At 43.5% G+C, this 27,270-nt stretch overlaps 3 protein-coding genes across 3 annotated transcripts in view; 1 reads left to right on the top strand and 2 right to left on the bottom strand.

Annotated features, from left to right (window-relative positions):
- GTF2E2 (general transcription factor IIE subunit 2) overlaps positions 1 to 13,934 on the bottom strand; it is a 30,969-nt gene extending 17,035 nt beyond the window's left edge. The window contains exons 1-2 of the mRNA XM_083719742.1: positions 13,705 to 13,934; positions 10,958 to 11,124 (exon numbers count right to left, since the gene is read on the bottom strand). Of these exons, the coding sequence (XP_083575868.1) occupies positions 10,958 to 11,120 (163 nt within the window). The 5' untranslated portion in view covers positions 11,121 to 11,124; positions 13,705 to 13,934. The remainder of the gene's footprint in view (positions 1 to 10,957; positions 11,125 to 13,704) is intronic.
- On the top strand, positions 366 to 6,023 carry SMIM18 (small integral membrane protein 18). Its single transcript, XM_083719985.1, has 2 exons — positions 366 to 1,196; positions 5,401 to 6,023. The coding sequence occupies exons 1-2, from the start codon at positions 1,037 to 1,039 to the stop codon at positions 5,730 to 5,732; spliced, it is 492 nt and encodes a 163-aa protein (XP_083576111.1). The 5' UTR covers positions 366 to 1,036; the 3' UTR covers positions 5,733 to 6,023.
- A 1,994-nt stretch (positions 13,935 to 15,928) lies between the features above and the next one.
- The window catches only part of WRN (WRN RecQ like helicase), a 65,135-nt gene continuing 53,793 nt past the window's right edge, over positions 15,929 to 27,270 (bottom strand). Inside the window, exons 32-35 of the mRNA XM_083718369.1 lie at positions 25,125 to 25,287; positions 22,681 to 22,904; positions 18,500 to 18,640; positions 15,929 to 16,729 (exon numbers count right to left, since the gene is read on the bottom strand). Of these exons, the coding sequence (XP_083574495.1) occupies positions 16,610 to 16,729; positions 18,500 to 18,640; positions 22,681 to 22,904; positions 25,125 to 25,287 (648 nt within the window). The 3' untranslated portion in view covers positions 15,929 to 16,609. The remainder of the gene's footprint in view (positions 16,730 to 18,499; positions 18,641 to 22,680; positions 22,905 to 25,124; positions 25,288 to 27,270) is intronic.

The raw sequence follows: 27,270 nt of genomic DNA, 5'->3' as shown, positions 1-27,270 counted from the left end.
CCATTCCCAAGCCATTAAGCTGTTGTTGTTGTTTTGCTTTATTTCAGATTGGCCTAGCTTTGCTCTTTTTTTAAAATTTAAAAAATGGATTTATTAAAGGATTTTCATAGTTAACAACGTCTCTGTTTTCAATTCATAGAATCGTTTCTTCAGGTCAGTTATATTAAAATGAAATATTGTTTTAACTGGAATTGATAGTTTCTCTTATTGGTGTACTCCTACTGAAAAGGTAAAGGAAAATGCACACCCAAAACTACTTAGGATGGTTTTTTAATCACTTTTATACAAGCAGTCAAAGAGATAACAAATTCAGTTTTCTTTCCTAAATGGTAATACGAATCCATTGAAACAGAACATTGGCATTATTTTCAGATATATTTTGTGGGAAACGAAAACCTAAATTTCTAATTTTCCAGAGGTTATTCTGTTTTTGGCTTATTTCTTTTTTGTTGTTAATAATCATTTCTGGTATTTTGCTAGCTGCCTTAAGATGCTAGAAAAACAGCCTATAATATTTTAAAGAAAGACAGAATAACAAATTTGGACACATTTTAAAGAATTCAAAACATATTGTAATTCTCATAACTATCACTTGGTCTTCCCTGTCTACTTCAGCTATAGAAACGGGTCAGAAAACAACAAAAGAAAAACGTAAATATTACGGATGCAATTCACAAACTACTGCTGTAGTTTCAAATATTTCAATGCCTTTTACCATAAATGGTTGACAAAGCAGAAAAGACAAAAGGTGTGTCTGTGTGAGTGTACATATAATACATGAATATTTAGAACAGGCAGTAATTCTCTTCTATTAAGATTCTGACTAGTTATGGATGGTTCGCACAGCTTGGTATGTCATTAAAAGAGCAAAGAAACCTGAAGGCATTAACACAATAAGTGCCTTGCTCGGATCAAAGAAAAGCACAAAAGGCCACATTATTTATAAATATATTTAATGGTTAAAGGAGCTTCTGGGGGAATGGCAAGGCAGGGGAAGAAGATCTAGACTGATACCCTCTACATTTCAGATTTATGAATGATTTCCTCCTCGAGTAGGGGTCTGATGCAAATGAGCATAAAGGAAGTTGTCAGCTGCATTCTGCTTCAGCCAATAGCAGCAGAGCTCCATTTTAGCTGTACCCGAGGCTGTATTAAACAGCAGATCAGCACTGTTCCAGCATCCTTTCTAAAAAGAGGTAGGTTTATACCTTTTTTAAACTGTTGTACAATTATTATCTGACGGCAAAACAGATTTTTTTAAATAAATCAAAGCATGCAAGACCCCTATCTACATTTTTTTTAAAAAAAATACAAACTGTTTACTTTCTCTTGCATCTAAAGCTGGATTATGTGCTGCTTAAATGCAGAGACGCTTCTCTTGTGCTAATAGAGAATCTTACCATCTGTGCATTCATGAAGAATTGATGACCATCCATCTTACAGAGAGAGCCCAACACACCCAGATAATATTCTGTGATCAAAATCCCTTTGAGGTGACGTGTGACCTACTAATTAATCTAATTTTGCCTGCTAAAAGCTACTGTTAATAAATATGAAATAAGGCTGTGCTAGTAAGATTCTTTTGTCCTCAGATTTAAACTATCGCTAAACTGCACACAAAAAATGCTATTAACCAAACCCACTAAGCTGGAATCTTGGACTATCCTTAACCCCTTAGCACTTAGCTATTGTACCTCTTCCGAGATGGATCACTGACATATTCAATGGGATTCTGCCAGTTCAAGTGTGAAGTGATTATTGTTTTGGGCTGCAATCCTATATCCTCTAATTTGGGAGTAAGCCCCACTGAAACCAGAGGGACTTCAGAGTAAACATGAGCTGTTAAGTTTTATGTTGTACTGGTTCATTTAACATTACAATTCCATGCATGTCTATTCAGATGTAAGCCCCACTGAGTTTAATGGGTCTTACTCTCAGATACGTGGGTATAAGACTGCAGAGACTGTCCTTAAAAAAATGTTGTCGTATGTTTCCTTACAGAACTTCTTTAACACGACCTAGAAAACCTACTTTGCAAGTCATGTGCTTTTACTGCTTTCCATATGGCTAAGTAAAAATAAGTCAAGCAGAAAGTACATACAAATAATCATGAAATATTTAACTGTCATTTGATTGTGTGGGCACACAATGAAGTGCATACATACATATATATATTTACCTTACTGTAAAACCAAACATTTTGTTTCAAAATTTTAATCTCAAGGTAGTAAAAGAACAAACCCTTCCAAAGCATAATTGTCAGCATGTAAATACAAATGCCCATTCTTAAAACAAACAGTATTGGACAGTAATACATTTACTGATTTACTAAGCACCATCATGTCTTTATACCACATTCTATCAGGGCTAATCCTCCTGGCACAAGTAATATTTAAAAGTAAAAGGCAGTCACTCCCTTGATAGCCATGTCTGAAGCTCTCTTAAATAGTTACATTTCTATTTCACCCTTCCCCTAAATATTATTGAAATGTGTTGTTTTTAAATCTTCGTACAAATTTATAACAACATAATACCACCAGTAGCAATCATTAATCTGATTACAATGAGTTTTTTAAACCACTGCACTCTGCTTTTTCATCTAAAATGAAACACAGCCTCATACATTAATCACACACCCCAAAAATATGTCAGGTTGTTGATATTTAGGCTAAATAGATATATAGGATTCCTTTCACAGAATAGCAATCAGTAGGCAACAATACCTTTATGACCTATGGACTCATCTGGCTTTTCTAATAATTTAGGCCATGCATTTTGCTCATAATTTTATATACTTCCCAAGCTCTATTGCCTCTATTTACAGCAGTAAAATGTTGGCTCCTATGTAGCTATGTGTCAGTTGTGGCTAAGCGGGAATCTTCAAAACATGGCCCAATCTCTATCACTGCACTCTACTACCATCATTGGACACAAGCACCTGCTAGAGGCACTGTGGGCAATTTAGGTGTTTTGTTTGCTTTCCCGTATCTTGTGTTATTTGACAGGATCAAAGTACAACAGGAATCCAAATGCTCTTTTTATTGTGGGTGTTTTGCTTCCTCTTCTCCCCTGCTCTTGATAATCTGGAGCACATTGTAGGTCCTGCTTCAAAATTAAATTGACCAAATTAAGCTCATGGCAATTCTTTCCAGGAAATTCAATAAATCCCAATACTTGTAGCTTTTCATGTTCATATTTTCAACACACAGCTGGGCAATCTATGTACCAGTGGAGAGCTAGAAAGGAAAGCTGTTCTCACTAGTTAAGACTCTTGCCTATGTCTATGTAGTGCGTTACCAAAAGGGCTTTGTCTTTTTGTCTCCACTAAAACTGCCTTTGGAAGAAATGACAGAAGCTCTCCATAGCCAAGTCTAGCCATCTTTCTGTGACAAGTTTTACCAGCTGCCAGGGTTCGAAATTAGCAGGATGCCCGGCACATTTTGTGCCTAAAGATTCTCTATTTGTGAGCACCTCAAAAAGTCTGGGTGCCGTTTTTCGTGCCTGGCTGACACTCAAGGATCACTGAAATGTATGTGCTTTAAAGCCTCAAAGTATATGATAAGGACAGACAATAAGGAGATTAACAATAAAGAGTAGAATGTTTTGAAAACTGAAGTATGGTACCAATATTTTTATTCTAACCACCAGTCTAAGCATGTATTAACAGTTTATGCTAAAAATGCGATCTTAACAATGTGTCACTTGTGTGAATTGCGTATTAGTTCATGCTTATCAAAATAATAAATAAAAAGTGTTGCCACCCCACCCCATCAGTGACTGCCAGATGTTCTGTTTTGGAGCCCACAGCTCAGAAGCCATTTGGCTCCTAGCTTTTCTATCCAAGTTTCTAACACTGCCTGCTGCTCAATGATGCCATGTCATGTGAGGTCTAGCCACCTCTAAAACAGAAGAGCCTAGCTGTGGCTCATAATTCCAAGACCGTGCTTCCATCATGCACTAATAAGCAGGCTCTTTTCTCTATGTTGATTTTTCTGATGGGGCAATTTTCCCAAATCCCCCCCCCCCCCGCAAGGCAGAAAAATCCAGCCCTGAGTGCTCACTGGAAGGACAGATCTTGAAGCTGAGGCTCCAATACTTTGGCCACCTCATGAGAAGAGAAGAGAAGACTCCCTGGAAAAGACCCTGATGTTGGGAAAGATGGAGGGCACAAGGAGAAGGGGACAACAGAGGACAAGATGGTTGGATAGTGTCTTCAAAGCTACAAACATGAGTCTGACCAAACTGCGGGAGGCAGTGGAAGACAGAAGTGCCTAGTGTGCTCTGGTCCAGTGTTTTTCAACCTTTTTTGGGCAAAGGCACACTTGTTTCATGAAAAAAATCACGAGGCACACCACCATTAGAAAATGTTAAAAAAATTAACTCTGTGCCTATATTGACTATATATAAAGTAATTCTCTTGAATAGGAATCAAATTTTTCCCACGGCACACCAGGCAACATCTCGCGGCACACTAGTGTGCCACGGAACAGTGGTTGAAAAACACTGCTCTGGTCCATGGGGTCACGAAGAGTCGGACACGACTAAACGACTAATCAACAACAAAGTTTGTGTAAATGTGAACAATTTACTGATCAGTTCTCTCAGTTTCATCCTGAAACATTGTCAGCCTACAGTTGTTGTTTTTTTAAAGGTAAAGTAAAACAGAAAGAACAGCAACTATTGAAAAACAAAAAATTAGTTTTTAAAAGCGCTTGTGCAGGTCATAAATTATTTGGTTCCTTCAGTAAACAAGATGAAGTAATGAGCAGTCCTAGGCAGTGACCGTTGCTACTATTGTAGTTGCCTGTGGATAAGCAACAGTAGAAGCTTTCTCTGTGACTGCTATAGGGCTAGGGAGCAAGCAGACTTCACTCTTGATCTTGCTAATGAATGACACCATGATGAAATAAAAAGGTAAATTGCCAGCTGTACAATGGCTAGTTTATACATAATGCTAAACCATGGTTCATTTAGCCAAAGTGTGGTTTGTTTGAATATCCAAACCTAGATCAGCAGACTGACTATAGTTTGTTTTCTCGCAACAAAGTGTGATGTAAAACCATGGTTTATTGTTGGCTAACAAGTTGACTTACTAACTTTGCTTGGATGTTATGTCTGCATCCTTGCTTAGCCTTCGTTTGTACGATCACCCCACTCACTAAGCCATGGGTTGGCAAACTAAGGCCCGGGGACCAGATCTGGCCCAATCATCTTCTAAATCCAGCCCATGGATGGTCCGGGAATCAGCGTGTTTTTACAGGAGTAGAATGTGTGCTTTTATTTAAAATGCATCTCTGGGTTATTTGTGGGGGGGCATAGGAATTCATAATTTTTTTCAAAATACAGTCCGGGCCCCCACAAGGTCTGACAACTTTCCTGTTTGTATATTTCAACACACAGAGCTGGTGCAGAGACGGAACTTGGAAGACTCTCTCAACATGGCAACATTCAACAATAGCCGTTGGAATGAAACTACATCCCTCTACCAATATCTTGGTTTTCAAGTGCAGAAGATTTATCCTTTCCATGACAACTGGAACACTGCCTGCTTTGTAATTTTGGTCATATTTATATTTACTGTAATATGTTTGGTGGTGCTAGCTTTCTTATATGAGCTGCTTGACTGCTGCTGCTGTGTGAAAAACAAAACTATGAAAGACTTGGAGAATGAACCAAACCCTGTTAGATCTATGATGGACAGCTTCAGGAAACGTGAGACAGAAGTGGTGTAGCAATGGACTGTTTTGCTAGCACCTGCAGCAAAACCTATGTTCAATATTATAATAAAGCTGCTTGCAACTTTTGACCAAGCAAGTCAGATTCTGCTTAGCCTTAAATATCATAAGCACCATTTTTTGTTCACTGGTGGATAGAAACTTGAAGAGTTCACAAAATGCTTAATACTGGGATGATCAATCACAGTGTTATGTGAAAATGGATTTTATGTAAAAATGGTTTCTTTGTTGTTTTTACAATGAAAACCTGTTGACTAGATTGGAGTAAAATTTTATTCATCTGACCAATTATGTCTACTGCTTAATTTATTTATTTTAAAAATAAATATTATTGTCATTCAATATTTCTTTCCCAGGGCAGGCAACAAGTAATAACATATAAAAAGACAAAGTAAAGTGTATAAAAACAGAAGACAGTAAAAAATAGCAGTAAGACTGATTCTATTTTTAAAGTATTTGTCATAGTCTGAAAGCTTATCAAACCAAAAGAAGTATAGCAACACAGAACCATTTTAGAATTCTGCACATCTGAAGGTATTAGATGAGCAAACAACAATTTTATTATCATTTATGTAGTACATTTCAAGTATTTCAAGTTCTTCACATATTCATTATGGTATAAGCATTCCATCAGAGAATGAGTATAGGAATGGCTAACATTTGGGAGTCCAGATGTTGCTGTCCTACAACTCATGTCATCCCTGACCATTGGCCTTGTTGGCTGGGGCTGATGGGAGTTGAGAACACAACAACAACTGAAGAACCGCTGGTTAGCTGTCCCTGGTGCAGAGAGAGAAAATTATGTTAGCAGGGAGGTCAAAAATGAAATGCATTAAGTACTGACAGTGAAAAATACATGAGATTTTAGCTGTATGTAAAATAATTGTAGAGACCATTCAAGAAGTCATTCTTACATTGGTAAATTAATTACAATCTGTAACTTACCAACTCAATAACATTTATCAACATTACTGCAGTTACTGTTGGCATTTTTTGTATTCCATCTCCTCTGACCTTACTGCTAACATGTTTTTCTTTAGGCACCACAATATATATATATATATATATATATATATGCTTTCGTAGATTTTCACGGGTACAGGAATGCAGGTTTTGGTGTCCTCGGGTGTCTTCCCGTGTAAAAGTTGGGGTGTCTAGGCGACGTTTCGACGAGGTCTCACTCGTCATCTTCAGGCTGGTGCTTTCGGCTTCTTGTTACTGGAACGGAGCGGGATCTCAATGTTTGAGTTCCTATAAATACTGTAGAGGGGGTGTGGTGTCTAGCCTCCAATGTTCTGGGCAGAGAGGAAGTTCCCAGGCTAGTGTGCCTTTTCTTCTTTTGTTCCTTAATTACTTGAGAGATACCTTGAGTGATTTCTTGAGTGATATCCTGAGTACCACTTAGGTGGGTCATTAGGTGTGGATTAGTTGCTAAAGTCTTTGTGTCTTGACCTCTTGAACTTTGTGAAGAGTTTTCCTGAGAAGATGGTTGTATTGCACTTAGTTGTGCTTTGGCTTGGCTTCGTGTATAGGGGCGAGCTGTGGTTTTGTGGCTTGTGTCAGCCAGATCTGTGTAGGGATTGCAGGGGGGTGCAGCATCCGGAGGTGCCACCATGGATTGGCTACTGGATGGTGTCAGTAATTCATCTGTGGAGAGGGTCTGGGTTTGGGTCTGGTGTGGTTGATTGGTGTTGGCGTTCTGTGTGCCTCTGGATCTGGTGTCAGTTTTTGTGGGGAGGGCTAATTTCCAGATGCACAAATAAACTCCGTAGCCAAGACTCTCATCTCCAGAACCAAACGCCTGGCTGACAAAGACCACTTGACAACTGAGTTACAGAATCTCTCAAATGTGTTAATTGCCAATGGATACCAGCAAAACAGGATTACGAAGCTAATCCAAAAAGAAACACCCCCCAAAAACCAAGACACAGAAGAAAACAATGGCATGGCCCTCCTTCCTTATATCAAGGGCACTACAGATAAAATTAGCAAAATCCTCCATAAACACAATATCAAAACAGCCTTTTGCACCAACCAAAAAATAGCCAATATCCTCAGAAACCCCAAGGATAAAATCCAGTTGGAAAACCAAGGGATCTATGAAATACCCTGCAAAGTCTGCCCAGCCACGTACATTGGACAAACAAACAGACGAATAAATGCACGTATCGCAGAACACAAGAATGCTGTCAAAAAAGAAGAAAAAACTTCCTCTCTTTTCCAACACATGAAAGAAACAGGACACGAAATTAATTTTGCAGATTCCAAATTGCTCTTTAACACGGAACATCACCACAAGAGAATAATCATGGAAGCCATCGAGATAGAGAAACACCCTCACAACATGAACAAGCGTGACGACACATCCCGCTTGCCAGACATCTGGAAATTAGCCCTCCCCACAAAAACTGACACCAGATCCAGAGGCACACAGAACGCCAACACCAATCAACCACACCAGACCCAAACCCAGACCCTCTCCACAGATGAATTACTGACACCATCCAGTAGCCAATCCATGGTGGCACCTCCGGATGCTGCACCCCCCTGCAATCCCTACACAGATCTGGCTGACACAAGCCACAAAACCACAGCTCGCCCCTATACACGAAGCCAAGCCAAAGCACAACTAAGTGCAATACAGCCATCTTCTCAGGAAAACTCTTCACAAAGTTCAAGAGGTCAAGACACAAAGACTTTAGCAACTAATCCACACCTAATGACCCACCTAAGTGGTACTCAGGATATCACTCAAGAAATCACTCAAGGTATCTCTCAAGTAATTAAGGAACAAAAGAAGAAAAGGCACACTAGCCTGGGAACTTCCTCTCTGCCCAGAACATTGGAGGCTAGACACCACACCCCCTCTACAGTATTTATAGGAACTCAAACATTGAGATCCCGCTCTGTTCCAGTAACAAGAAGCCGAAAGCACCAGCCTGAAGATGACGAGTGAGACCTCGTCGAAACGTCGCCTAGACACCCCAACTTTTACACGGGAAGACACCCGAGGACACCAAAACCTGCATTCCTGTACCCGTGAAAATCTACGAAAGCAAATATATATATATATATATATATATAAATAAAAAATATTCTGGCAATCCAGGGTAACATTCCATGCATCTGATGAAAGCATTATACCATGAAAGCTAGCCTTATGCCAATTCATGAGTTTGAAAGCATACCAGCGCGATTATCGACTGTATTGCATATTTGTCAACCCTGCATCTACACAGTAGGGCTGACAACTTGGTTAAAAAACATGAAAAACCCAACAGTATGTGATGTCAGGCAAGGAAGGAACTCTGTTAATATGAAAACAGAACTGTTTCCTGCTCTTGACTTTGAGAGGATTTAAGCCTTACAAGTAAAGGTAGTCTGGCACCAAATCTAAGTAGCCCTGAGTTGGGTTCCCACCTCCACCAAAATCTGTACAACACACAGTACAACTTGATGCCATGACATCATTACACTATGAGGTCCCGTTGCTGCCATCCAATTATGCAGAGCATGGAAACACAGCATGGTGATGACAGGACAAGCAATTCTTGGCAGCAGGCTCATGTAACATTTAGTTCTGCAATCTGGTTTAATGAGGTGGGGGGAGGAAACGACTGAACTGATTCTGCCATGGAGTGAGTGATACAGCAGTCTTTTCCTAACCACAAGTAAGTCTCAGTGAATTCTAAGCAATACTCAACACTGCAATTACAGATAGGTAGCCGTGTTGGTCTGCCATAGTCAAAACAAAAAAAATTCTTTCCAGTAGCACCTTAAAGACCAACTAAATTAGTTCTTGGTATGAGCTTTCGTGTGCATGCACACTTCTTCAGATAAGAAGTGTAACACTGCAAGTTACAAATGGTTAGCTGGCTGATAGAACTCTACATCAATAGCAGCACCAACTTTGCAATTCTTAGTATTGGCCCTGAAAATGTATGATCATTGACTTGAGGAAGGAAGTCTGGAGGAAAGAAGGAATGGCAATCATGCAACAGGAACTGGCCGAATGATGAGGCTTGCTTTATTAGAGCATAGTGTTACTCTATTCCTTTGTCCAGCTGCTAGTGCTCAGCAAATCTCCTTACCTCACTGCTCCTATCTTGCCTGCATGGGCTCCTATCACCAGCTGCAAAAAACCTGCCACTCAAACAGAAATCTCAATATAAGCCAGGGTTAATTCCATCTCTCACATTTCTAGGCTATGATATAACATAATTAACAGCATAAAGGCCCAGAAATGGGATACTGGGTCTTAACTGATGATTTAATTTTTTCTTTTAAGAGTAGAAATACACAGTAGCCTTACTCGTGTGACTGGAACCTGTATTAAAAAAACTATAAACACTAACAAAATACTATCATGAGAGCTAGAACCACTTTAGCAACACAGCTCTGCTGCATGAAAGTTCAGATAATATTACTTCTCTCTTGAAGGAGCACCACAAACCAAGAAAAACAGTCCCTTGGTTCAATTTCTGTTATGTCAATTATTATTATTAGTAGTAGTATTTTTTGAGAAAAGGGGTATAGTCCAACTTCTCCATCCCCAAGTCATTAACTGATCTAAATTGTTCCCGACCCCCCCACCACAGAACTACTATTAAAAGAAACATACAAGGTGCCCTGGTTTGCACATAATCTATCTATTTATTTATTTCTTTGTTTGTTTGCTTGGTTATTTATTTATTAATTAAATTTATATCCTGTTCTTTCTTCCAAAGAAGCCCAGGGCAGCAAAAAACAAGTGGTAAAACATCTTAAAAACATTAAGCCACAATTGAACTATGGTTTAATGTAAAAGAACAGTGAGCTTGTCAATGCTACTAAAACTGCAGGCATTTCACTCCTCCCCTACTCCTGCCAGGAAACAAACCATAGTCTGGCTTGTCCAAACCTAGGGCTTATGGTTTGCTTTTCTCCATGAACTGAGAATCCAATGGAGACCAAAGTTTATTCCTGGCTTGTCACTTGTGGTTTGCTTGGAGAGAAATCAGCCACAAACCTGGGTATGGCAGTGCGGCAGCAGTAGTGAGGCATAAAACATGCAAGATTTCAGTAGCATATACCAGCACACTGCACATTCACAATTATTTTAGCTGCGATTTATTGTGACACGTTAATCAAATCGTTATGTATACATAAAGCTCAATGACCTGGAAGGATAGGACATAAGAAGAGGAGTTTCTGTTTAAACTCCAAAAGCAGAACCCACAAACCTGCATTCTGTTTTGAGCTTGATGATCCACCCTGCTCTACCTTTGTCTTCTTCTTCTTAGAAGATGAGGAATCAGAAGAGGGTGCTGGACGTTTTTCTACAGCCGGAGTACAGAGCGCTCGCTTTTTGAAAAGTTCTCGTTCTCTTAGCAAGCTTGGATCCATAATTCTGTCAAAAAAAGTGAAATACTAGTGAAAATGTGTTGTATTTATACAGAGCTTTACATCATACATAATAGTTGCGTTCAGACATTGTCAGCCGCTAACATGGGAAGAGTTGTCTTTGCCATGGGTTGAACAAGATCTAGCTAGTCAGTCCCACTCTATTTCCCTCAGAGGACATCAGTGGGAACTGTAGCCTAGTAGGCAGAGGCTGAAGGGCAACACCATGGAAGACTAAGAATGAGGGCAGAAAACGCCCCCTGAATAATCATAGTACCACGGGATTGCCACATTATTTCTGTTCCTAATACCACACTTGAATTTGATTTTTATTGTTGGAATATTTTGTATGCCACTTTGAAAGTTTCTATGAGTTATAAAGCAGAAGTACTGTAAATAAAGAAAACTAAATTATAGTTTAACACTACAGGGAAGCGTCTGGGTGAACTTCCCGCCTGTGTGTTCACTTCTCCCTCCAAAAGCATTAGCTCCTATTTTCAACTAATCTTGGTTACTTATTATGTGTGAACACAGATAAATTGTGGTTGTGTTAAGCATATTTTAGGAGCCAAGCTTCATGATCCTGGCTCAGTCTCCTAAACCATATGAAACCCTAACAATAGTTCTTGGTTCAGATATAGCATGCAATCACAATTAATTGAAAATGGAAGCCAAATCTTCTTATGTTTTCCTCACGAACCACAGGAAGGTGAATGCTCAGCTCAAAGCGGCTGCTCAGAGCACTATTTCACTACTTCTTGGCTTAAATCCATGCCGTAAAGCTCATAAGCATTATCTTCAAACAGCAGATGTAAGGCTGAAGAAAGCATCTTGCCCAAGACCATCTAGTAGGTTTTCAGCAGAGGCAGTATGTGAATTGTGGATTTCCTGTATCACATATTTAGCCATTATAATACACTAATATTCTTGGTCACGAGGGTTCCACAGTTTTAGGTAACTGGCAAATGTGTGTTCATAAGCACAAAACTTTTTACTATGTCTTGCTCAGCCCTGAAGGACCACTAGGAGCCTTCCAAGACTGCTCCAAGGCAACACCCTGTTTTTATTCTATGTTCAAAGGGAAATGGGCAGCTGAAGAATTGTAAGTCAGCTTTCCCCTCATCCCAAGATGAGTTACCAGGTAAAATATTCAGAGCAGCATCTCGGGCGGGAGTCCACAGTTACACTTGGGAAATACAGAGGACTTCACCAGAAAGTTAAGGTGAGCAAGTGAAACACGCTGGAATATTTGCATAGGCAGCCGTTGCCTCCGAAACTGAGGTAAAGGACTTGCAGGCCATTATTCTCTCAGCCTGAGACCTCTTGCAATGTGAGGCAATAGCACCGCCTACGTTACAGGGGTATTAAGCATTAAAGGTAAAGGTAAAGGTACCCCTGCCCGTACGGGCCAGTCTTGACAGACTCTGGGGTTGTGCGCCCATCTCACTCAAGAGGCCAGGGGCCAGCGCTGTCCGGAGACACTTCCGGGTCACGTGGCCAGTGTGACATCGCTGCTCTGGCAAGCCAGAGCCGCACACGGAAACGCCGTTTACCTTCCCGCTGGTAAGCGGTCCCTATTTATCTACTTGCACCCGGAGGTGCTTTCGAACTGCTAGGTTGGCAGGCGCTGGGACCGAGCAGCAGGAGCGCACCCCGTCGCAGGGATTCGAACCGCCAACCTTCCGATCGGCAAGTCCTAGGCGCTGAGGCTTTAACCCACAGCGCCACCTGCGTCCCATTAAGCATTACCCAACTCCTATTTCTGCGAAGGGTTTTGAAAACATATGGGGCACACACCTACTCTATGGAGTGCCTATGGAACTGCTGGTCGTATTTATCCTTGAGGAACCCTGGAAATCGTGCAGAAATCGTCAGGGAGCCCCTGTGCGCGACCACAGAGCAAGGTTCCTGAGGGTTCCCCGAGGAAGGGAACGACAGTCCTGTGGGGCGGATGACGGTGCCTCTGAAGCAGAGAAATTTCCCTCAAAAGCGGGGGGCACTTTTCCTCAGCTTCCGCACGGCAACCGTATGTCGGGTTCGACTACTCAGGCTTCCCCCCAAAGGGACTCCATGGCAGTTTGAAGAAGCCGCTCCGAGCTCCCTCAGTTAAGAGGTCAGCCGCCCTGCGCGCGACCCTCCTCACAACCGCCCCTCAGTTCAAAAACCACAGCTTCAACTGTTGTGAGGAGGGGCGCGCGCAGGGCGGCTGGCCTCTTAACTGAGGGAGCTCGGAGCGGCTTCTTCAAACTGCCATGGAGTCCCTTTGGGGGGAAGCCTGAGTAGTCGAACCCGACATACGGTTGCCGTGCGGAAGCTGAGGGAAAAGTTTCCCCCCCTCGCCCCGCTTTTGAGGGAAATATCTCTCGCAGGTCGCCGCCTCACGCTTCCCCATGCCCGGAATATTCCCGCTTCCACAAGGGGGGGTTGGAAGGAAAGGGGTCTGCCCTGCTGACTCCGCCCGGGGAGGTGGGCTGCCGGGCTGCCCCCTCTCTTTCTCCCGAGCCCGCCCCCCACGAGGCAAACCAGAGTCGCAGCCGCCAATCCCATCCCGGGGTGCCGCTGAGCGCGAGCGCGCCAAACCACTCACCTCGCGCACGAGACTACCCCAACGGCGGGAGTGGGGTGGGCGGGAGACGGGTAGAGTGTTTGTGGCGGGGGGGGGGCGGGTTTGGGAAACCAACTTGAGCCCTGCGGCTCGTGCTGCTTCCTTATTGGCTCAGCTTCCTAGCGCGCAGGTCTTCTGCCGACATTTCCCATCCTGCTCGCTAGGCGCGACGTGACGTCACCGCAGCGATGCGGTTTTTTTTAAAAAAATATGAACCCGGAAGTACATCCCTACGTTGCTCCGGCAACGGGGAGGATTGTTTGAAAGGCGCATGCGCGGAGCAAAAGGGTTCCTCTACCCCCTCCCCACTCCTATTACTGGGTGATAAAGTAGAGAAAGCGTATTGGTTGGCATGCAAGGTGGGGGGTGGGATTAAGGCGGGTCTTGGGGGGGTGAAACTTAATTTTTGCAGGGGTCTTAAAAGTACGTTTGGGGGGCGTGAGGAATTCAAATCTGCTATCATTTTTGTGTTTGGAGAACGTCTGGCTTCGGAAGGCTACGTTTGATGAAGCACATTACCTGGAAAAAGAGCTTTTGGTGGCTCCTAAATTTTGGAACTTCCTCCCCAAAGAAAAAAAGACCCCTTTATTGCCTGGAGACCCTTTTATTGTCACTTAGGCGTCAGACGAAGAGAAATTCTGTTTCTTTAGGCTCTTAAGATTTAAATACTTCAAATACATTAAGTATCCATGAATTCTGGTGAATAATGAGATAAAAAGTCAAATTTGGTGTGTGTGCATAGAGGAAGGGGTGGTGGATTTTGGTACTTAATGAGTAAGGGTTAAATTATTTTAGGTGGCAATTCATTAGAAAAATACCTATACAGTGGTACCTCAGGTTAAGTACTTAATTCGTTCCGGAGGTCCGTACTTAACCTGAAACTGTTCTTAACTGTGATACGAATTTTATGGTCTTAGATATATGGCAACGTTCATAACCACACGTACATAGATCAGCACAGGAAAGCCAACCCGGAACCATCTTGATTCCTAAACTGAGCAAATGTTTCTCTGCATGGTCAAAATGGAAAAGCTTCCCCATTGTCTCTTCCTTCACAAATCCTGTCTTAATCTGTGTTTGAATAAGGGTGTGAGCCTTATCATTACAAGACTGCCCAGGCTCCCCAAGAAATCCAATCAAGTAACCTGCCAGACAGGAAATAAACAAAGCGACAGGAGATAAACTGTGACAAGAGAAAAACAACATTTAAATTTCTGTGATGTAGGTGGGATGTATCTGAGGGGTGGTCTTAGGTTACACCCCTTCTGTGATGTATGCATAAAGTTTCTGGGGGTGGTCTTGATCTAGGTAAAGGTAAAGGTACCCCTGCCCGTACGGGCCAGTCTTGCCAGACTCTGGGGTTGTGCGCCCATCTCACTCAAGAGGCCAGGGGCCAGCGCTGTCCGGAGACACTTCCGGGTCACGTGGCCAGCGTGACATCGCTGCTCTGGTGAGCCAGAGCCGCACACGGAAACGCCGTTTACCTTCCCGCTGGTAAGCGGTCCCTATTTATCTACTTGCACCCGGAGGTGCTTTTGAACTGCTAGGTTGGCAGGCGCTGGGACCGAGCAGCGGGAGCGCACCCCGCCGCAGGGATTCGAACCGCCGACCTTTCGATCGGCAAGTCCTAGGCGCTGAGGCTTTAACCCACAGCGCCACCTGCGTCCCTCACGGTGGTGGCAATCTACAGGGTGGCAATTTCAATAGTCTTTATAAGGCCTTGCAGGCCATTGTTCTGGGTCCTCTTCCTCTCCTGCGTGTGAGGGGAGCACCCTGTTGCAACAGATCAATAAAGATCAAGCTTACTAGCTGCTTTGCTTCTCAATATTCTCTGGTTGGCCTCTGTTATTTTGTCCTACCAATAGGGAACCTATGTAAGGACTCTATATGGGCTCTTGAATACCCCATAAGGGAAAAGGGCATATTTTTATTTACAACATAACCAAAAGCACCACTTTAGCTAATGGGGCCTCCTGCTGCCACCGCGCCACCAGAGCCAGATTTCTGTTCTTATCCTGAAGCAAAGTTCTTAACCTGAAGCACTATTTCTGGGTTAGCGGAGTGTGTAACCTGAAGCGGATGTAACCTGAAGCGTATGTAACCCGAGGTACCACTGTAATTCTTCAGCATGGATTAAAAAAAAAAATAATTAAACTTCTGTCTACTTCTTGCCATCAACCTTCATAACTGGACAAAACAGAATAACTTTTAATGCAAAACAATATTTATTTATAAGAAAGTGCCAAAAATAGTGGCAATTATAGAAAATAATATATTAAAAATTTAACAATATTCATAATGGTAAAGTAATCTGACAACCACTTAGTTATGCACCACAATATCCTGCTGTTAGGTTACATTTTTTGCCTTCCTTAAAGAAATGATCACCAAAGTAAAAAAACGTGGGCTTGCCCATTTTATGCAGCAATAATCCTACTGATATTACTAACAGGGCAGCTGGAGAAGACGGGTGCTACATGCACTGTTCCCAGGCTTCAACTGTTCTTCGAAGTGTACTCTGTGTTCTTTCCCCCAAAGTTACTGAAACTCTTTCGCATGCCAATATTCAGTGGTACACAGAGATGCAAGCCTTGCAACGCTGTATAATCTGATTTAATCCACTGCTGTTTTCTTCACCTCAAGGTTTAGAACCTGGTAAGCCTGGCATATGAACCAACTCAATAATTGGAGCTAATTTTAATCCCATCCAGTCATAGGTTTGTGTGGTAAAAAAATGAACAGAGTTTTTCCTCTCAGTGTTCTGTATTTTGAAAAAGAGATGTTCATAAATGCCTCACTGAGTCAGACTGAATGAAGAAAAGTGAATGAAGTATAAAATTTTGATCCAGTTTTTATATCTAAACATAGTTTTATGATATCTCCATGTTCAACCAAAGAGCCCTTTGCTTCCTCCAGCCTTAGATTTCTTGGGAGTTTTACCAGGAACAGTTTCTCCTGAAGTCCCAATCCATTCTGGTAACTTCCTCTTTGAAGGCTGAGACAATGTCTAGAAAAGAAAAAAAGAAATCAAACACATCTCCCCTCATTATTGCATACCGCTATTTACACATACTGTCAACTGCCTGTGTTCCTACCAGCCTGCCTGCTGAAGTGGATATAAAGATAGGTTACCCCACACTTCTATCAATTTCCTTGGAGTGTCCCACAACTTTTGGTTTTGCACTTTAACCTCTGTTACCTTGGCAGGCAGCCCTTCACTAGGGGCTGCTGACATTTCAATCTCCTATCTTACTTTCCAGTTCCCAAATCATGTCAAAGAGCTTCAAGGACAGGTGCTGGATTAACATCCCAGTGCTAAATCAAAACAGACATAGCAAAATATTCTGGCTGGCCATGTCATTTGTACCTCTTTGAGGTCAGATAAGGAGATGGAATGCAGCCTATGCAAGTCACAAAATGCAGGCACACAAAAATCATGCCTAATGCTTTCTATCTAAAACAGGGGTCGGCAAAGTTTTTGTGGCTTGGGCCGGTTTACGGTCCTGCAGACGCCGCGGTGGGCCGGAATGTGTGCGTGCACACACACATGCATGCATGTGCAAATGCTATTTCCGGCGCTCCTTCCAGCGCAGAGGAGGCGTGCGCAGCTTCCCATTGGCTGCAGGAGCTTCCTGCAGCCAATGGGAAGCCAGCCAGCATCGCAGAAGGCGGTCCTCACTCTGCTCTGTGCCAGTTTAGCGCGGTACACGGGAGCTAACCAAGCAGGTGCGGGGGGGGGGGTGTCCATGGGCCTGTTAAACGACCCCCAAGGGCTGCTTGTGGTCCATGGGCCTTAGGCTGCCGACCCCTGATCTAAAAGGTTAAATGCAAATAATTTTGGGACAGTTAGAACAAAATCTATATATTTAATATCTAATTTTCAATCAAATATCACAATTTTTACATCACGACTTTCTCCAGAAACCTAATCAAATCTATGCATGATTAAGGACTGCCTCTCCCCATATGCATTGACCAGGACCCTGCAATCAACATCTGAGGCCCTTCTTTGCGTGCGTCCTCTGTGAGAGGTCTGGAGGGTGGCAACACGAGAATAGGCCTTTTCTGCAGTGGCTCCATATTTGTGGAATGCTCTCCCCAGGGAGGCTTGCCTGGCGCCTTCATTACATATCTTTAGGCACCAGGCGAAAACGTTTCTCTTCCACCAGGTGTTCAGCTGATTAACATTCTATGGCTTTTTAAATGTGTCTGTGGGAGAGGGGTTATTGGTTTGTTTTTGTTTTATTATTTATTCTGTATTGGCATTTTATATTTTTCTATTGTGAACTGCCCTGGGATCTTTGGGTGAAGGGTGATATACAAATTTAATGAATTAATAAAGATGATGATGATTTCAGCTATGGTTTGGGATCTGCATTCGTTTGGGTTCCTCACTTCCACCTTTGTGTGAGAGGGAATGGTGGAACGTTGAATTCTGAGCTCCTGAGGGCAGGGGAAAGCCAGGAATTTGGCTAAAAAAGAATTTGGGAAAGACTGCCTTCCTAGATTGCTGTAGGCTATACCCACAAATCCATTCAACAGGGTGGGGGACAAGATGCCAAGCTACAGGGGCTACACAGGGAAGGAGGAGAGACGACAAGCAAGTCCTTGTGCGGTTTTAATAAACCAGGTCTCTACAGGACACAGATTGCTGTTACTCTCTTGGTTCTGTAATTTATTTAAAGGTGTTCCCTCACCTGGGTAAAAACATGTGGTGCAGAAGTAAATTCTTACCACAGCAGTTACAAATGTAAAAATGATATATTGACCACATTACCTGTGACTGGGAATCAGTAAAGAGATCTTCCTCCTCAGCATTGAGTGAAGTCTGATTCCATGAGGCCAATTTGATAGCGCTCTGATGGCTCTGGACATTTGTTTTAGCACCAAGAATTTGCTCTTCATTATTGCTTTTTGCCTTTGAAAGAAAAAGAAACCATGACAAACATTCCATTTGCTACTGAACGAAAACACCGAAATAGAAAATGATTTAACATGAAAATCAGTCACAGTATAACGTTGTGCACATAACACTTCCTACTGTTCATTTGGTAATTTGTATGACCAAACATTCATAGTTTACTGAAAGATTGGATATTGCTTTTAAGGAACAAAAACTTGCATCGCAGGTGCTTCATCTTATCATTAAACAATGAGCTCCATGTACACTGTAATGCTTTCCACTTTCTTCAACTATGCTAAAACAATTAGTTGCCAAAAAGAAAGCCGACAACCAAATCCTGTGGGAAAGCTGTTCTACGCAGGGAAAATATATTCATGGATGGAACACAAGAATCAAAGGGGAAACCAAAAGAGAGAGAAAAGAAAATACAAAAATAAAATTAAATCAACCCGGGGCAGGGGGGGGGTGTCTGCATGTGTGCGTGCATGCGTGCGTGCGCTGTACTCCAGTTGGATTTCAAAACAGTTAACAGACACATAAAGAATAATAGGATTATATTACATGGAGATTTTTTATGGATACTTAGGTTTCCTGGAATTCTATCCCATACAAAATTATAATGTCAGATGTGATTCCCCAAAATGAAGAATCTGTAAGTTCCTTGAAGAAAAGCAAGAAGTGTATCAATACACTGGTATAATTTAATTGTTGTTAAAATGTACCAGATAAAAAGTGCAAAATAGGGTCTCATCAAAAGGAAGAAGAAATCCTTAAAACTGATCATTCCAGTCCCTTTGCGTCATAATTTTGACCCAAATTGGTTCCTCAATGCAATGCATTCACCATCTCAACCCTATTTTCACATTTCCAACCTTGTTTCCAAAGCAGCTTCTCTATCCCATTCGGCAGCTCTGCTTTGCACTGATTTTACCATCAACCTCCATGTCCTCCCATCATAGAATCATCAAATTGGGAAGGACTCTGAGAATCATCTAGTCTGGAATGCAGGAATATGCTGCTGTCCCATACGGGAATTGAACCTGCAACCTTGGTGTTATCAGCACCACGCTCTAACCAACTGAACTATCCAAGCTCATGCAACCCTGGTTTGCATGCATGAACCCTCCTGTCCCACCCCATGGTACAAAGTACCCTTTTCGCCTGGAGTTCTCCCTTGCTCCCACTAGGTGCAGCTGTGGAGCCATGCTTCTAAAAGAAAACAGTATTATTACATTTTCCTTTCTAAGAGCTCAGGTGGCAATTAGTCCCCCCCCCTTTCTCTCTCTCTCTCTCTCTCTCTCTCTCTCTCTCTCTCTTCAGACCCTTGTGAAGCAGTGGATACCCTGAAATTTCTGTTCTCATCCTGAAGCAAAGTTCTTAACCTGAGGTACTATTTCTGGGTTCGCGGAGTCTGTAACCTGAAGCCTCTGTAACCCAAGGTACCACTGTACTTGGAAGTGAGTGATGGGCTTGGGTGAGGGCTAACAAACTGAACCACCAGAGCTGCTGGTGGACAAGTCTGGCAATCCAAGGATGTGGTGTTTCTTTTCTTTTTTTTAACTTTTATTTTGCTTTAAACAGGTACATATAAATATAGACAACCGAAATTACAAAGGAAAATTCCTTAATAGTAATGAAAAAAAGCTACAAAAAATATCGAAGTACATGACACAGAACATTAGCAACTATGGGAAAGATAAAAGAAAAGAAAAAAGAAAAATAGAAAAAGGAAGATGAGCCAAAGCAGGAAAGCTCATCTATTGTACACTTCCGTCAAGCTCACAACAGATCATTATTCTTATCAATTATCCCTATCTGCATTCCAAAGGAATCCCTCATATTGGTATCAGGGAACATTTCTCTATGCGGTATCATTCTAAACATAGCCAGGTCTTGCTGAGCCCTTGTCCCCTAAATAATTATTTAAACATTCCCATTCTTCTTTCACCATTTTTTTAGGTTTATCTCTTATTGCATCTGCCAGCTTTGCGAGGATGTGGTGTTTCAGCAGGGCCACCACACAGCTTGACGACATCAGTAGCTCATGATGCCTCTTACTAGCTCAAGCATAGACAAACTTGGTCCTCCAGATTTTTTTCGGACTACAACTCTCATCATCCCTGACCACCGGGCCTGTTAGCTAGGGATGATGGGAGTTGTAGTCCCAAAACATCTGGAGGGCCGAGTTTGCCTATACGTACCTGTACTAGCTTCAGCTCAAGGTGGCCTCTATGCCCCTTCTTGGAGTGAGATGACCTAGCCAGTGACATAGTGTCAGCTGCCGACGTCCCAGGGCGCACGCCGGGAAGGGGGCACACATGTGCACTGGACGGGGTGGCATGTGTCCCAGGTGTGGGGGTGCCAGCCCAGCCAATGCCACCAGAGTGGCCCCACCCCCACCAGAGCAATGTGCTGAGCTGCCTGCCCACCTGCGCAAGGAGCAGCCTGGCCGGCCAACACAGTCCTTGGCAGGCAGAGGAGCACTGGATCGAACCATCACCTGCGTGGAGGCACCTAGTTCGTGCCCCTTCAAAAACTGGGCGCCCAGCACCACAGCCCCCCTAACGCCCGCCCCCATGCCATGCCCCTGGACCTGGCCACAAGTGCTCATCTTCTAGTTACATCCAGACTCATGCAATGCATGTATATGGGACTGTCTGTATAAAGTGCCCAGAAACTACTTTTCCTCCAACATGCAGGAGCCAGACAACTGGGACTGACTGCTGTGAACATATTATCCAATAACTAAGGGAGCTTCATGGACCTGGTTTGGCTTTCAAAGCTGTACATGCCACTGGTCCCATCACCTCCTGGCAAATAGAAGGGGAAGAAATGGAGGCAGTGAGAGATTTTACTTTCTTGGGCTCCATGATCACTGCAGACGGTTACAGCAGCCACAAAATTAAAAGACGCCTGCTTCTTGGGAGAAAAGCAGTGATAAACCTAGACAACATCTTCAAAAGCAGAGACATCACCTTGCCAACAAAGATCCGTATAGTTAAAGCTATGGTTTTCCCAGTAGTGATGTATGGAAGTGAAAGCTGGACCATAAAGAAGGCTGATCGCCGAAGAATGGATGCTTTTGAATTCTGGCGCTGGAGGAGACTCTTGAGAGTCCCATGGACTGCAAGAAGATCCAACCTATCCATTCTGAAGGAAATCAGCCCTGAGTGCTCACTGGAAGGACAGATCCTGAAGCTGAGGCTCCAAGACTTTGGCCACCTCATGAGAAGACTCCCTGGAAAAGACCCTGATGCTGGGAAAGATGGATGGCACAAGGAGAACGACAGAGGACGAGATGGCTGGATACTGTTCTCGAAGCTACCAGCATGAGTTTGACCAAACTGCGGGAGGCAGTGGAAGGCAGGAGTGCCTGGCGTGCTCTGATCCATGGGGTCACGAAGAGTCAGACATGACTAAATGACTAAACAACAACAATAAACATGTTGTCCAAACCCAGGCTCGTGCTTAAACTTTCTCCCTGCTAACTACAAGTTTGCGGGGGCAGGGAGGTCCTGGTAAGCCATGGTTTGGCTTACCGTGTCCTGCAAAGGCCACTGTGACTGACACAGGTACAGAGTTGTGCCCGACACTGGAGGGTGGGGCCTGACGTAACCCATGCAGTGTGTGTGACAACACATGCATCGCACATTGCGTGCATGACTGTTGCATTAAGGGAGGCCAACCAGGCCTCCTCTCATTGTGACAATCACCCGCAAGACCGTATTGGCCCATGCAGCATCAGGAAATGCCACATGGCCCAGGGCAACTTCCTGCCAGGCTGCAAAGCGTCAGGAGATGCCCCACAGCCAGGGGCAACATCCCACCAGGCCATGCAGCATCCCATATTGCTGCAAAGATATGGGGAAACAGAACTGAAATTAACAGATTTGTCCATTGCTAGGCAATGAAACAACTGCAAGTACAGTTGGGTGCAAAGGAACAATGGAAATAAATCAAAAGACTACTGACCCAAAACCATTTTTTCTTTCTTTCTTGCATAATTAGTTTGACAGTGTCTTCCTCTCTTTCTTTGTATAACTTTGTTTACAAACCTTTGTTTTAATCCACATAATTTTCTCCCCATCCTTCTGTGAGGGTACTGTCGTGGTCTGTAGACATGAAGGTTCTCCAGCTGGTCCTTGCTTTTCTGAATCGTCCTGCTGTCCCAGCTGCCGACTTCTGTGCCCTTTCTTCAGCAGTGCAATGGTCATTCTTATAAGATACAGTTCAATATCTGCAGGGACTAGTGTTCTAATGGCTTTCATTTGTGTTACATCTTGGAAAGGGGAAAAACATCCATGCAATAATTATTATTTGGTAAGAGGGGAAAAAACCCCACTGTGAAGAACTGCTTTAATTTCCACAAAATCATATTTAGGTTTGCATCCAAAGCCTGTCATACTCAGAAAAGATCTGTTGGATGGGATGCAATGAATGAATCTCATCAGCGGGTTTCAACTATCGAGTCCTATTCCTCCCATGAAAATTAATGGACGTGACTAACTTAGGTCCAATGACAAACCTAGACAGCATCTTAAAAAGCAGAGACATCACCTTGCCAATAAAGGTCCATACAGTTAAAGTTATGGTTTTCCCAGTAGTGATGTATGGAAGTGAGTGCTAGACCATAAAGAAGGCTGATCACTGAAGAATTGATGCTTTTGAATTATGGTGCTGGAAGAGACTCTTGAGAGTCCCATGGACTGCAAGAAGATCAAACGTATCCATTCTTAAGGAAATCAGCCCTGAGTGCTCACTGGAAGGACAGATCCTGAAGCTGAGGCTCCAATACTTGGACCACCTCATGAGAAGAGAAGACTCCTTGGAAAAGACCCTGATGTTGGGAAAGATGGAGGGCACAAGGAGAAGGGGACGAGGGAGGACGAGATGGTTGGACAGTGTTCTCAAAGCTACCAGCATGAGTTTGACCAAACTGCGGGAGGCAGTGGAAGACAGGAGTGCCTGGCGTGCTCTGGTCCAGGGGGTCACGAAGAGTCAGACACAACTAAACTACTAAACAACAACAACTTAGGTCCACCAATGTCAATGGTAAAATTTAGTTGGATACAACCAAAAGAACGCTCTATATACAGAGCAGGCAAATTACTTTTTTTTAAGGTCCAGGGAAAGTTGAACTTTGGATAAAACAATATACAGTGGTGCCTTGCAAGACGAAATTAATTCGTTCCGCAAGTTTTTTCGTCTTGCGAGTTTTTCGTCTTGCGAAGCACGGTTTCCCATAGGAATGCATTGAAAATCAATCAATGCGTTCCTAAGGAAACCGCCTTCAGTCCAGGTCCGGGGACAGTCTGTCCCCCGACCTCTTCTGAAGGCTGGGGGGGGGGGACAAGGGCTTTTCTTCCCACCCCCAGCATTTTAAAAAACCCCGGGACAGCAGAGGACTTCTCCGCTGTCCCGGGGTTTTTTACAATGCTGGCGGACGGCAGCGCTGCCGCCCACCAGCATTTTAAGATCGCCCCGGACAGCGGACTTCTCCGCTGTCCCGGGGCAATTTTAAAGCCCCCGGGAAGGCAGGCGGGGGGGGGAGCAAAGACTTTCGCCCCCCACCAGCCTTCAGAAGAGGTCCAGGACCTCTTCTGAAGGCCGGTGGGGAGCGAAAGTCTTTGCTCCCCCCCGCCGCCTGCCTTCAAAAGCCGTCCGGGAAAGCGGAGAAAGCGCTGCGTTTCTCCGCTCTCCCGGGAAGGCAGGCAGGGGGGAGCAAAGACTTTTGCCCCCCACCGGCCTTCAGAAGAGGTCCAGGACCTCTTCTGAAGGCCGGTGGGGGGCGAAAGTCTTTGCTCCCCCCCCGCCTGCCTTCAAAAGCCATCCGGGATAGCGGGAAGCGCTTCCCTGCTATCCCGGACCGCTTTTAAAATGCTGGCGGTGGGGAGCAAAGCCTTTCGGCCCCCGCCGGCCTTCCTGGACCTCTTCTGAAGGCCGGAGGGGGGGGAAAGGCTTTGCTCCCCACCGCCAGCATTTAAAAGAGGTCCCCGGAGATTTCCCTATGGGCTTTCTTCTTGCGAAGCAAGCCCATAGGGAAATTCGTCTTGCGAAGCGCCTCAAAAAACGGAAAACCCTTTCCTCTAGCGGGTTTTTCGTCTTGCGAGGCATTCATCTTGCGGGGCACCACTGTAGAATAATGGGGATTTCCAATCATTTTTGCACATGCCAACCCCAATTCTGTAAAGCCAGAACCTCATAAATGTAGGTTATCTTAATAAGCATTCACAAATTCATCTCAGAAACACCAATGAAAACAAAAGCTATTATCTTTTCTACTTCTCTCTGAATTTGCAAAGTTGTGCAGATGGGACCATTTTCTTTTTGATAAAACACTGGCAGTTTCATTATGAGGTGCCCTATTCACATCACAATTAATTAGGCTCATCTTTGCCCAGGAATGGGCCATTTTCAAAGGTACTGAAGCTCTCATATTTTGTCCGTATCTAAAGAATATCATTTATTAGAGGCTGTAGTGCTTGGCTGAACTTTTCACCTGAGTTGATGGGAGGGTTTTGGATGACTTTCATGATCATCTCTTGTATCTCAGGAGTGAGACCGGCACGTTGTAAATTGACTGGGTAGCCAGCTTTCAAGGCTTGGGATAGATGTGTGCCAACCACAGTAAGAGGCAAAGACCGTTGGTCACTTATACTCCTCTGAGGATACAAGAAAGACAGCAATCAGAAGAGATACATTAAGTCTGGCCATCAAAACTTTATAGCTGAAAATACATTTCCCCAGAAAGAGAAATAGTTCTTTATCAATAGAAATAGTATTTTGGCAATTTCTGGTTTGCTTCACTATACTTTGCTTGGGAGTAGGAAAGGGAAGATAACTTGACACAGGGCTGCCATCTTAGCACCCTAAAAAGTCTGTTAATAATATCTGCAACAAAGAAAGTGTATGAGGCTCTTGGGGGCTATAAAACGCAATGACGATTTTAACCACTACTGAATATATCAGGCCAATGACCCACCAAGCCAAACACACCACACCCAGATATATACAGTGGACGCTCGGGTTGCGAACGTGATCTGTGTGGGAGGCATGTGCAAAGCGTGATTTAGTGCCTTTGCGCATGCACAAGCGCCGAAACCCGGAAGTAACCGGGTTCGGCATAGTGCGCAACCCGAAGCGTCTGTAACCCGAGGTATGACTGTATTGTGGTCTCTCCATACAGATATGTTTTGTGCTTGTGTTTTTACAGATTCAGGCAGGATGTGAAAAACCCCAGATTTGCTTAGCTACCAGTGATGGCTGCAGATTACAAGTTGCTTGCACCTAATAATGCTGGAATATATATAAAAAAAAGGTTGAATGTTGAACTTAATTGTGTAATTCTAGAGCAGTGATGGCCAAACTTGGCCCTCCAGCTGTTTGGGGACTACAATTCCCATCATCCCTGGCCAGATGTCCTGTTAGCTAGGGATGATGGGAGTTGTTGTCCCAAAGCAACTGGAGGGCCAAGTTTGGCCATCACTGTTCTAGAGGGTAGATGCCTGTTGAAAAATTATTTGGGCTATAAGTGAAACTATACACTAGTAATAGCACTACTGAATATATTTAGATTCAGGTTAAAAAAACAACACTACTTTTCGGTACTGAACCCCCCTAAGCAGCCGCTTATGCACCAACTATCTACACTTTGACAATTATATTCTTCCCATAAAGAGGATGGCTGTATGTTATGTTTGCTGACTCTCCCAGACAGGAGACACCAGGGTGCACCCTGTAATCAATGGTTATTTGATACAAGGCATCAAATTACCTAGTACTAATTGTATTATTGCTCCTTGTTAATTAGTCCTTGGGCATTTTAAATTGGTTGGCTATCTAACAAGGAACACTCCTGGGAGGAGGGAGTTGAGCAGGCAGCAAGCCCTCAGCATCATTGCACAGCAGCACTCTGTGACAAATAAGTGTAACAAAATAAGGTATAGGACTAAGTAGGGGGAAGGTCATGTTCAATGACAATTTTCGGCAGTGGTGAAAAATGCATCCCATATTGATTTATATGCTGTTGGTGCTAAACATATATGCTGTATGTGATAAAGGGGAGCCATACCAGGGTAAAGGTGTATTCTTCTGTTTGTCCCCGTGTCAGTTTCAGTTTATTGGTTAATTTTTCTAGTAGGGCTGTTTCCCGTACTATTTGGTACCATTGGTCCATGCTTACTCCTGACAGGTCTCTCCAATGTCTGGTTATGGTGTTTCTGGCTGCTGAAAGTAGGTGGGTTATGAGTTCTTTGTGGTGTAAACGGGCATTGTTGTTTTGGAAGATGTTTAGTAGGGCCAATTCTGGGGTGATGTCTAATACTTGCTTAGTTATTTTACATATTTCTCATATGGCTGTTCACCCACCCACCCCACTCACACATGAAAACAAAGACCACCATAGCCAATCACAAACAAACAACCACACCCTAGGCCAACCCCAACCTCTCTCGCCACCAAAGGAACACAAGTGAACAGCAGAGAACATGCACGAGCAACGCTGACACCAAACCCTACATACATTAAGCATAATAGAAACATTGCCACCCAACCCCAACCCCACCTATCTTCCCCTCCTCCACCCCTTTTTTTTCTCCCCCTAATGTCTCAACAAATGAAACGGATTTGTAAAAATGTTATATGGA

The sequence above is a fragment of the Podarcis gaigeae genome (assembly GCF_964106915.1).
Source record: "Podarcis gaigeae genome assembly, chromosome: 17".
In the NCBI taxonomy this organism is placed as follows: domain Eukaryota; kingdom Metazoa; phylum Chordata; class Lepidosauria; order Squamata; family Lacertidae; genus Podarcis; species Podarcis gaigeae.
Note: the sequence above shows the minus strand (reverse complement) of the source record. Positions and strands in the feature narration are given on the sequence as shown.

Coding starts and splice junctions, on each gene's coding strand:
- SMIM18 (XM_083719985.1), top strand. CDS start 1,037: ATGATTTCCTCCTCGAGTAGGGGTCTGATGCAAATGAGCATAAAGGAA. Junction 1,197..5,400: donor AGCATCCTTTCTAAAAAGAG/GTAGGTTTATAC, acceptor TTCAACACACAG/AGCTGGTGCAGAGACGGAAC.